Source organism: Uloborus diversus, chromosome 4, assembly GCF_026930045.1.
Source record: "Uloborus diversus isolate 005 chromosome 4, Udiv.v.3.1, whole genome shotgun sequence".
In the NCBI taxonomy this organism is placed as follows: Eukaryota; Metazoa; Arthropoda; class Arachnida; order Araneae; family Uloboridae; genus Uloborus; species Uloborus diversus.
Window position 1 is genome coordinate 163,502,120 of NC_072734.1, and position 12,169 is coordinate 163,514,288.

A 12,169-nucleotide genomic window follows, 5' to 3' on the forward strand; every position below is an offset into this window, starting at 1 on the left:
TTTTATTTTATGTTGAGCATGGGTGTATTGATAACTATCTAAAATTAATGCAATTTGGATATTTTGGGCTACTTACAGATTAAAGTATTTGCGTAACAGTGACAACATTAGTTTAAATGTGCATAATAATATACATTTATATTACTTGTATTTTTGGAACAAATTATTTGAAAGTTCATTTTTAATTACGTAATTATATACATACACATACACACGCTTGTAATTATGAATATACATTTGAACAATACTATGGGTTATTTTATGTAGCTTGTATATATATATATTTTTTTTAAATAAAATAGAAATCTGGGATTTGTTCTATGATGTGCCTCTCCAAAAAGGATGCTTTAACTCATTTTGGGGACATTTCTTTGATTTTTGTGCTTTCGAGGAAAATGGAGTTTTTTTAAATACTTTTTTTAATAAGAATCTAAAAATTATTTCTCACTTTAATATTCACTAGTTTTTTACAGGGAAGTTTATATTTTGATTAAAATAGCATTGCATTAATGATAATAATAATAAAAATATGCTGTTTTGTAGTTTCAATGTTCAAGGAGAAAGATTTGATATTTAAGCAATGAAATAGGAAATAAAGACTTTGATTATTTAAAAAAATAATAATAATAAATAAAAATGAGTCATGCACATGGAAGTTTCCAAATGAGCAAATTTTCCTGCGTATATGTTGCATGTCGAATTCGCGGGATAAGTTGTCAGAGGGTTAATTGACAAATCCCTGTAGTAATTTATAAAATTAGTTTTACCCATATGTAATTGATTTACACAAAAAAACTTAGCTGCTAGAACCATAATTAAAAATTGTAATATTCTGTTGCTGAAGGTTTCTGAAATGCATTCAAAAATTCCTTTGTTTTTGCTTCAGAATTATTCTGTAACATTTCTGTTTCCACTAATTCTCCTATGAGCAATTTACACATCCTTTTACTTAAATTACTTATGCTATTAGTAGGGTTCTATTTCTTAACTGTGGCGACTTAAGGTTAGAATCATTAAAGCATGCATCTGAAAATTTGCGGCTAAGAAAGATCTTCCCACTGCTTGGAAAACCCCCCAAAAAACTCAAATTCTTAAATAAAAACTAGTGGTGTGTAAATAGCAAGCACAACGTTATAAAAATAAAATATAACTAAATAAAACTTCATGTTGGTTTGAAGTTATGAATTAACAATCTGTGATTTGAAATCCTATGCTCATTTAGTCCATGAAAATGCCACTAAAAAAACTTTAAAATATGCATTAAATATATGTAAAGTATGCAACAAGTTATTTTTTTTCCTTATCTGGAGTAAAATTGTCACATCAAAAAGAGATGGAGTAAAATTGTCGCATCAAAAAAATGTGACTGTCCTTTAAAAGTTTGCATTTTATTAACAAGGCCATAAATTTATAAACAAAGCAATTATTCCTCCAGAAAATGGAATACACATTATGTGTGTAATTAATCTGTTTTTCAAAGGTTTCCTTTAATTAGCCATTCTTTTTTGTCATTTATTATTATAACTGATTAAAAAAAATCCTTTCAACATCTTTAATTGCTGTTGGGTAGTGTTCTCAAGTATTTACTTTGTGTTGAAAAATACCAGTTGGAAGGTTCATGCCCTCACTGTTTAGAAAGTTATTTATCGGTTTCATATAAGGATATAATTTGTTTCTTGCCGAAGTACAGTTTATTTATTTATTTATTTTTGGAACTCCCCTTCAACGACACAGGTGATTCTAAAATTATTTATATGCTTGGTTCACTTCTACTATTTCCCTCAGTGAGCGGCCCTAAGTTTTACTTTAATTTAGTAACATTCTTTGACCTATAGTGACACACCTATAGTGAGAGTCCAGCACTTACAGAATTTCTTGAGCGGTGGGCATCGCTTGGGAATCTGGCATCTAATGATTGATAACTTCTTTAATATGAGAGAAGATTTTGCCATATAAATAAGGTTGCTTTCAATCAAGTTCCCCATTTTGTAAAAGCTGATTCTATTGAACGGAATACATGTCTTTGTAGTTATTATCGTAACTATGTATAAAAATATTTTTTACCACACATAAAAACCTTGTTTACTATAAAATAAATGTCTTGAATCTTTTCCTCAATGCAATGCAAGTCTTGAGCTCAGCATCTTGGGCGCATCAAATATTTGTCTAGGACAGGCTAAGAGCGTCAAAACGACCAGAGATTTTGAGTTGGAAAACAACAGCTGCATTTTAAAACAATTTTTATGTATATGTGTGTTTACAATGAGAATGTACTCATGAATAGTTAGATTGCCATGCATGGAAGAATGACTTCAGATAGAATGTACTTTATTGCATATTTAAAAACATCTTGTGTGAGTAAAGTTTCAAATTAACCAACATGTTAAGATATGCTCTACAAGGAAACCATTAGAGATATTATTGTACAGTATTAAACACTCTAGAACTTGAAAATATGTTAGTGCATCAACCCTGGATGATATCTCAAACCATTTTTGATAGAAAGGTGTTATACCAATGCAATTCCTCCAGTTGTTTGCTATTTCGATTCAATGTGTGAAGTTGATCTACAAATTATTTCCCAGGCCACACTCATAGTGAGAAAAATATGTTACGCTGGTGTTTTATATCAATCACCAGAATGGAAGCTGGATAAGTCGAGGACCACACGTAAAAATGGCTTTAGCTTTCCCTTCTCTGCGAAATGTTTGCCATGAAGGTTTCAGAATAGCTGAATTCTATTCGGAGCTGGACAATTTTGTTGTGCAAATAAACTTCTCCGTTTAGTGCGAGATGTCTGTGACACTATAGCGAACATTTTTCAATCACCCTGTCAACGCAGTTTGAGACCTCAGATAGCAGAAGAAAAATATCATCACGCATTTTTGTCAACATCGTCTGACTGTTGTAAACAGGGGCATGGGACCTCATATGCAAAATTGTAAGGGGGGGGGGGGGGGGGCGGGCTCAGATATTTTAACCATGGTTTAGCATGATATTTTCCCCATGAAAACCAATTTCAGGACAGATTAGAGTCATTAAAATTTGACATTTTTAATAACTTATTCATTAATGGCTGGAGAAGAAATATTTTTACATTTTTGCACAGAAAAAAGTACTAAAAGCAAGGAAATTCTAATTTCTAAGGGGGGGCTTGAGCCCCCCCTTGTTCCCCTATATGGGCGCCGTTGAACAGGGGTGCTTTCCCCGCCAAACTATCCCCGTACATAAGGGTACTTAAGTTTTAAGTAGGTCAAAGGAGAGAGACATTAAGGAGAAAAGAGCTGAGATCCACAGACGATGAACTCTCGAAGTTCTAAATATCTTTGTATCATAAAATAATTTGTAAAATAGCTGTAAATATTAGATGTATGTTAAACGTCTCTTAGAGTCTATGCATTCTCTTGTTGTCTTTACGCAAGAGATGAAAATGTTACAGTGTACAAATATTCCTGTACTGCCTGTGCCTGTGAAGGGCTAGTGCATACACGGTCATAAACTCCCACACACACATACATGTGCATTGAAAATGTCTCTCCTATCAAAAGTCACTAGTTCATCTTGAATTCCCAACTGTTAAGTTAACCGTTGAACTTGAAATGGAATCGTGTCATTCCAGCTGTTTCTCGATTTCTCTGTTGCATGTTTTTTCTGCATACTAATTACCTTTCTTAGCTGCTCTTCTCCTTTGGTGTGTTTGTTCTTTTTTTCATCAAACATTAGTACATTTCTTTTAAATCATCACATTTGATGTTATTCTAATGTTAATTTATTTAATGTGTATGCTTTTCACATATTTCATTTTTCCATTGTTTCATGATTCTTTCCTGCTGTGGTCGAGCCTCACTTTTTTTTCATCCATTTAGAGTGGGAAGATGAATTTCAAGGTATGTAACATGTGGCTTTTGCATGCATCATCTTTGCTCACACTTGTATGTCTTTATTTGCTGCGAGTATAGAATTTTTGGTGGCTTGTTTCAAAGAAATATCTTCATGTTTACATGTTTTGTGCTATTTAAAATTTCAGTTTTGGATGTATTATTTATGCATTTATTACAAAAGTCATAACTTTGTGATATGGGATAGAAATAATTTAATCAGTTAAAATTTTTTAAGGATTTGGAGCAAAATATTGTGTTGTGTAGGGTTATTGTTGTTGCTGTTGACTGATGTGTTAAGTTTTTGTTGCTTTGCATAATGAAATTTTATAAATAAATTTAGTTCATAAAAGTATCTACTTTCAAGGTTTTGAAAAACATTTATATGCAGTGAGTTCATCATTTTAAAAGTTAAATGCTGTTTGTAATAATTTTTTTTTTAAATAAAATGTCTATGTTTTTCTTTTGCAATATTTTGCTTATTTCCTTCAAATTAAAATAAAATATGAAAATGTTAGGATAGATGCTAACGTGTTTAGCATGTTGAAGCTGAACATGTTCTAGTGTTTTGATGAACGTAATAAGCCTTTTTTAACAAATATTTTGGCTTGCAATATAAGTTATTAATAATAATATTTTCGCTGAGGAAATTATTTTCATTCTGAGTACTAGCTCAGCTTGAATTTACCTTCTTGGCAAAAGGGAGAGGGGTCATAGCGGGCTTTACATATCTACCATATTAACATTTGATATATGGGTTAAAACCATGGGTTTTTTGTGAGGAGGAGCTTGATCTCCTCTATCCCAAACCATTTCTCACTGTAACTTGAATTCAGAACAATAATTAGTTTTTGGTCGATGTTACAAAGCTAAAGAATAGTAATGTAATTAGTTTATTTTGTTAATCTCAGATCTGATAATTATTTTAAGGAACTTTTAAAATATAGTATATACTCAACTAGTTATCTTTATTTAAGTTGTTTCTTTTAATGTTTGTTGTGTAACATTTACACTATGCTTTTTACATTTTTACATTATGCTCTGAATATATTTGTTATATTATTTTTCTCGATTTAGTTTTGACCTATGATGATTCTTCTATATCTGAAGATGGGGAAAGTTTATCATTGCCATCAATTGATGGAACCACCCATTTTGTTCATCCAAAACATCAAAAAGTTATCGGCTTGCCTAATGTTAATATGGTTAAACCTGCTCATACCACTGTAGATGAAAATAATTTGAATCAGATAAAGCAGAAAGATGAAGAAGAAAAGCAAAAGCGTAAGTATTTGAACTTTTAAACCGAAATGAATAAACTCTTTTTCTGTATTTGTTTGTAGACTGTAATTAAACTAATATTACATTTCTTCACTTACCTTGTATTTAGTTATTTCATAAAGGAATTATTCTATTCATTTTTAAAGGCATAGATTTAAGTGAAGAAGAGAAAATAATCATTTTAAGAAGTGAAAATTTCCAGCATTTTTTGGATCGAACATCACGCATAATAGAAAGAGCCATTTGTGAAGATGTTGACATATTCATTGACTACACTGGTGTTAAAGAGGAATCAGAGAGGTACATAATTGCTTATGATGTTGCATGTAAAGAATATGAAATAATTATAATAAATAGATTTCTAAAATGTTGTTCAAATGCGTGAAAAGTAGAAGGGCTTAATTTTTTGAGGAACAAATAAATGAAAAAATTTGGAAATTTTTTTTGTTTAATGATTTTATAAGGATAATTGTTAGATTCCTCCTTTTAAATAGTGTTTCTCTGCCAATTGATTCTGTTGTCTTGTAATTAAAAATCAAAACATTCTAAAAGCATTTATAATAAGCCAAGGGCAAATCCAGCTCTAAGTGAAAGGGCGGGAGGATCAATTGTCCCTCTCCTTCAACAAATGATATGAGCTATATTTGAGCAACGTAAGCTCAAAAGCAAAGGATCATCCTGCAATAGATGTAGCTTTGCATGCATGAATTTAAGAGCATGCCTTGAATATATATTTCAAATATATATTTTAAAGCATTGTGATAGATATCTTGTAAAAATAATTTTAAAATGTTAACATTTTGCAAGTATTTTCTTAACAAAATAACAAAATTCAATTAAAATATTAAAATTACCAGGTATTAAATTAACAGCAGGTTGCATTGAACCTTTACTCCGTTTGAATTTTTGTAAACTAACTAATGCATGTAAGTTTTTAAAAAGATTTTTAGTGACTATTTTCAGCTGTGGTTTTGTCTTTTTTTTTCTCTCCAGTGATGATCGAAGTGGTATGTCCCTTTCTCTCAATCGTTGTTTTGTTGATGAATATTGGTCCAAAAATCGTGCAGTTACTTCATTTGATTGGTCACATCAGGCAAGTACAGATCCTTTAATATATTTATACATGAGGATATTTTCCTTATTTAGTCCATTTTATGAAAAAGCAGATATTTATTCCTGCACGTGACAGCTATATTTTATTTCAAAACATTTATTTTTGCCTAGATACTCGCACATGTATATAATTTTGTGGGCAAAAAAATTTTGTTTTTTACATTTTCAGAAATATAACTTTTGATATAAAACATAGAGCTGTCACCTGTGGTACAAAATGTGATTTTTTTGTGGAATGGATCACTGTTTGTGTCTGTTGAAACTAACCCTGAAAGATAATTGGTGAAAAAGCAATGCATATACCCAAAATAGATCTGTGGGATATTTTGCTAATATTAAAAAGTCTGAAACTGATGTTTAAAAGTGTGTCCCGCACATGGCAGATTAATTTTATTTAAAAAATAAAAATTAAAAAAGATACATATATATATATATATATATATATATTTTTTTTTTGTAACAAATTACACTAGTACAGTAGCCTCTCATTTTATTGAGCTTCGATATATCGCTCATTCGGATACATTGCTCCTTCCTTCTGTCTCCCAAAATATTAAAACCTTAAAAAAAAAAAACTTGGTTTAAGCTTGAAACCATTCATAAAAACATATGGTATTACTCAGAAAAGGTCTTTATCTTCTTTATTTTGTCAATGAACAAAACGAAGATGCTCCTATTCTTCTAAATTTGCTGGAAAAGCAGCGGCAATTCCTGCCATCCAAGTGTACATAAAGTATATTTTAGTTTAAGATATAGTTTGGAAACTACTTGACGTTTTCTTTTGTATGGACACTAAGACCTTTACAATAAGTGAGAGACAGCAGGCAAGTGTCATACTGGTCCAAGTAGAAGAGAACATACACCCTCTGTGACTTCCTGTTAACACAGAAAAGATTTGTACTTAGTTGCACAAATCAGGATTTGCATCAAAGAAAGGAAGAATGCTCTGGACAGGCGAAAGAGTTTTCTGTAAATAATCTGGTTGCTTTTACTTTCCACATCCTTTCTACTGCAAATCGAGGGGATTAGAAAGTCTACTGGGAATAAGAGGGTATTGGAATGCTCCCTCTTATCATGCTGTTGCTAATGGAGATCATCTTTATTTGCCATTTCATACTGATGCTGAAAATGTACTTAAATTTAAATCTTGTATAAGTTTCAATACATGCGCTAGTAAATTCGTGAACTGTATCGAAACTATTTGAAAATCATGTCAAAAAGGGTGAATGCTAATTTACTTGAATGTGTTGGATGGATAACTATTCGGTTACATCACGCTTTCAGATATATCACGCTTTTTCTTTGTCCCCCCAAAAAGCGTGATGTAATGAGGGGTTACTGTAAAAAACTTTCAATAGGTTAGCTAATTTTTAATATTTTGCCCTAAATAATTCCTATATAAATGTATGAGAAATTTTAATGCAATTGTCCTGCTCCGGACGGGGAAACTGCACATGCAGTGCTTAAATTTTCTGTTTTTTGTTAAATTGATTGTTATTTCATGTTACTGTTTCAGTTTCCAGAACTACTGTGTGCTTCTTATAACCAGAATGATGAATCACCTCACCAACCTGATGGAATTTGTCTTATTTGGAACATGAAATTTAAGAAAAATACTCCTGAGTATATCTTTCATTGTCAGGTTTGTGTTTTTAATCATATGAATAAAAATCTTTTTATTACTTTCTTATCAAATGAAATTCCTCATTTAATAATTTGTGTATTTATATCCAAGTATTTATATTTATTTGTTCGTCATTTTTTCAGTTGAAAAATAAAAGATGTTACCAGTGTTATTATTTATGTTGGAATTTGATTGTATATTATATTTTAAATACATGTTTACCAAGTATTTATCTTTACCAATCAACTTGTATTCTACTATAGAATTTGAAAACTTAATAAGTTACTACTTTTAGCTGTTTTGATAGCACAATATCAATTTAAAAAAAATAATAACTTAATTCCTTTCCGGGGATGTTAGGATTTTTTTTCTAGTATATGGTAGCAAATATTGGGCATTGCAATTTTTACAGCAATTCCCCACAAGTTATTTAAATCGGTTGTTGATAAAATCCTCTGAAAATCTTGGAACCAAGCTGAAAATAGTTAGTGGCTCAGCTCATATATGGAATTACAAAGTATTATATATTCTTATGTTTAGTATTTAAATATAGGCAACCTGGTGTCCAGAAATTGTTGATGCCCAAGTTTAAAATCGGAGGCACATTTTTAAAGTAAGTTCCGTTTTGAAATAAGAAAGAATAAGTACATGTAGAGCAAAAAAATTTATTGCACGAAAATCTGCCACCCTTATGCTATTTTTCGACATAGCTTCTGTGATTTTCCAAGCATTTGTCATAGCGTGGTACAGGTTCTTGTATACCTATTCATAGAAAGTTGCCGCCTGTGTAGTCAACCATGCTACAGGGCTCTTACAGCGCTTTGGCTGGGACGTTTTTGAACATTTTTTGGACTGTTTCAACCTCATTCGCAGCAACTTTCACTTGTTTCGACATAAGTCTTTCCTTAGCAATTGGTGTAACAACGAGATGATGAGCTCAGAGAGCATGTTACCCCATGAATGACTACACAGGCAGCAACTTTCTACGAATAGGTATACAAAAACCTCTATCACACTATGAAAAATGCTTGGGTAATCACAGGAGCAATATCGAAAAATAGCGTAAGGGTGGTAGATCTTTGCAATAAATTTCTTTACTCTATCTGTACTTGTTCTTTATTTCAAAACAGAACTTACTTTAAAAACATGCCTCGTACATAGATTGTAATTATTTTGAAAAGTATGCACCATGCTGTTTATGGTACATATCCATCAACATAGCAGAGTTTATAAAGTGTACAAAAATACTAATTTTTTTCTTATTTGTCTCAAGTGGGTGTTTAAATTACTTAATTTTTATTACATGTAGAAAGATACAAAATGCACGTTTTTTTCAGGTCAATAAAGTTTCACAAATAATGTAAAATGAAAATTTTAATGATCTAAAACTAAAGAAGTAATAATTTGTTTTATAATCAAAAACTATTTATCATGTGCTTGCACCGCATATCTTTGAGCACAAGGGGTTAAAAACCTTTAAGGAAATAAATTTGTTTTAACTAAAAATTTTAAAGTAGTAATTAAAAGAAAAGAGAAAAAACACATACAATATATAATAACGTTTTAACTAGTTAAATACCCCAGATTAAAAATTTCATAAGGTATCTTATTCATTGATGCTAAAGTTAATTAAAAAATAGTTAATGATTATTTATTATTTTAGTCTCCAGTCACAACAGCTTGTTTTGCAAAGTATCATCCAAATCTAGTCATAGGAGGAACATATTCTGGCCAAATTGTTCTGTGGGACAACAGAAGTTGTAAAAGAACACCTGTGCAAAGGAGTCCATTATCAGCTGTTGCTCATACAGTATGTTTAATTTTTAATTCTTTTTTACTACTTTTTTTCTCTCTTGATTCAAAGTCACTGTTCTATAAGAAAACAATTAGCTAAGTTCATATAGCTCAGAGTTGATAACATTATGTAAGAAATGAGAAAGATAGCAAATGTTTAAAAATTGAAGATTAATTTTGAACAAATTACAGATTTATTTAAGACTAGTGGTACCCGCACGGCTTTGCCTGTAATAGAAAAATTAAAAGGTCTTTTGGTTCGCCTGTATGTTTACAAATAATGTATGGTGAATTTTCTCGCCAATTGGCTTGTACAAATGTTACGGTTCCACGTTATGATAATTTCGTATCTTGCCAATTGGCTTCTGCTGATTTTACGGTTCCACTTTATGATAATTTTGTAGTTTACTCGTCCATCTTATAATTTTGTTCTTAAAATTGGAATAGAAAAGGAACCACATCGAATTTTCGAAAAATCGCTTTGAGGTGCCCACTCCCATGCTACAAACTAACTTTGTGTCAAATTTCATGAAAATCGGGCAAACGGTCTAGGCGCTATGCACGTCACAGAGATCCTGACAGACAGAGAGACTTTCAGCTTTATTATTAGTAAAAATTAACCTAAGAGTCAAAAATGCATATGCTTGTTTTTGGATAGCTAACAATTCTTTCTTTAATGTAGAGAAATAAAGAAATGAAGAGAGGCTAAATAAAATATGTTGAAAGGGTGGAAGTTAATTTATTTTGCCTTGTTTGGAGTATGCTGTTCAGTTTTGATCTCCTAATTTTAGAACGTTGACTGGCACAGCAATTTTTAGAAAACTGGTCTAAAATGTCGATTTGATTTAATCACATTATGTTATCAAAACAATCCTAGTGCTTAGTTATCGCCAAAAAGCTAAAAAATGAAACCACTTACCACAAAAAAAAAAGCTTCCATGCAAAGCCATGTGGTATGTATGTACCCAAGCAAAAAAATGGCGACAAACTTGTTATTTCTGTCCAGCCTGTAAAGAGCAGCTAGATCTTTGTGTGGAATCTATGTTTTAAGAAGTTTCCCCAAACAGTAAAGTATTATTTTATTTCTTGAATTTGAATTAATTTTTATAATCATATTTTTTGTTAGTTTTTTAATAAATTTTGTTTGCGCAAGCCAGCATTATTTTTTGTTCTTTTCTCAGAAGCCATCTATCGGTATTAGCACTGATATATTCCAAGTTTAATGATAGCTGCACAAAAATGGCAAGTAAAGAAGTGCAAGATAACTCTTAGTTGGCATCCTAGAAAATAACGCAATCTCGTAGTTGGCAGTCAACGTGTTAAGAAAGATATAAACTTTTTGAAAAAAGTTTAAAAGAGAGTTATACTAGATTAGTAAATAGGTTTTCAGATTTAGATTATAATTTCAGGCTTAGCTTAATGCATACAGTCTTGAGTAAAGGATAGCCGGGAGGACATGTTCCCGTTATTTGAAGTTATTAAAATGGAGGATATTCATGGGTTAAATTTTCGTTGATATGGTAGAACCAGAGGTCACTGTTTTAAGCTTTTTAAACTTTAAGCTAATCTTGAAATTAGGAAAAATTACTACTTTATTAGGGTTGTAGGCATTTTGAATAGCTTAATGTTGTGAATAAAATATGACAACGTATATATAGTACAAATTGAGAATGAAAAAAGGTTAAAAAATAAAGGTCCGGTTAAAAGAACACGAAAATTACGTCAAAAACCGGGATCTCAAACGCTCCTCTATTGCTCAACATTGTTGGTCCTGCGGTCATAATTTTATTTTTTCTTCCGCCAAAGTTATTCACGAGTGTTCGTCCATTCATGATTTAGATTTTTGGGAGTCAATGGAAAAATGCTAATTTAATCATCAATGATTTGTCTAGCACTCCCCCTTTTCCTGATTTAATTTTTGTCCGTGTTGTTTTCTTCTGAGTGCAACTGTCCTCTGGAGTTCTGACGTAACCTTGACGTTATCGTTTCCGGTACTGCTCTCATATCTTTTACAACTCGTCTCTCATTCCATTGTTCGCATCGACTGTGTTTTAGTCGGGTGAACCTGTCTTCGTTTTTAATGCACTGATGATGGCACTTGTATTTTAGAGTGCCGAAACAGCTGTTTGCTGGTTTTTTAACCTTTTTTCATTCTCAATTTGTACTTTATATACGTTGTCATATTTTATTCACTATGCAGTACAAAGTTTTCAACTACTTTTTATGTAGCTTAATGTTATTTGTAGTGAAATCTTCATTGGGGATTGAGAAATCAATAAGGATATGCCTAACTGGGCCCACAGCTCGTTGCTGGTCCTTAGTTTTGTGCTTGTATTTTTTAGTAGTCATGCATAAGTTAAAGAGTTGAAACTTTGCTTTTAGGAAAAGAGCCCCTCATTTGAGTAGCTCTACTATTTATTTTTCTTTTGTTCCCACTTATTTAATTTCCCTCGCAACATAGCAGAGCTAAGCACTAACC

At 31.4% G+C, this 12,169-nt stretch overlaps 1 protein-coding gene across 2 annotated transcripts in view; it reads left to right on the forward strand.

Moving 5' to 3' along the window:
• The window catches only part of LOC129221435 (cytoplasmic dynein 1 intermediate chain 2-like), a 39,158-nt gene that overhangs the window by 15,255 nt on the left and 11,734 nt on the right, over positions 1–12,169 (forward strand). Inside the window, exons 6-11 of one of the 2 annotated variants that reach the window (XM_054855920.1) lie at positions 3,867–3,887; positions 4,956–5,162; positions 5,306–5,459; positions 6,153–6,252; positions 7,789–7,914; positions 9,560–9,706. In XM_054855920.1, the coding sequence (XP_054711895.1) occupies positions 3,867–3,887; positions 4,956–5,162; positions 5,306–5,459; positions 6,153–6,252; positions 7,789–7,914; positions 9,560–9,706 (755 nt within the window). The remainder of the gene's footprint in view (positions 1–3,866; positions 3,888–4,955; positions 5,163–5,305; positions 5,460–6,152; positions 6,253–7,788; positions 7,915–9,559; positions 9,707–12,169) is intronic. The other variant, XM_054855921.1, reaches the window with a different exon arrangement.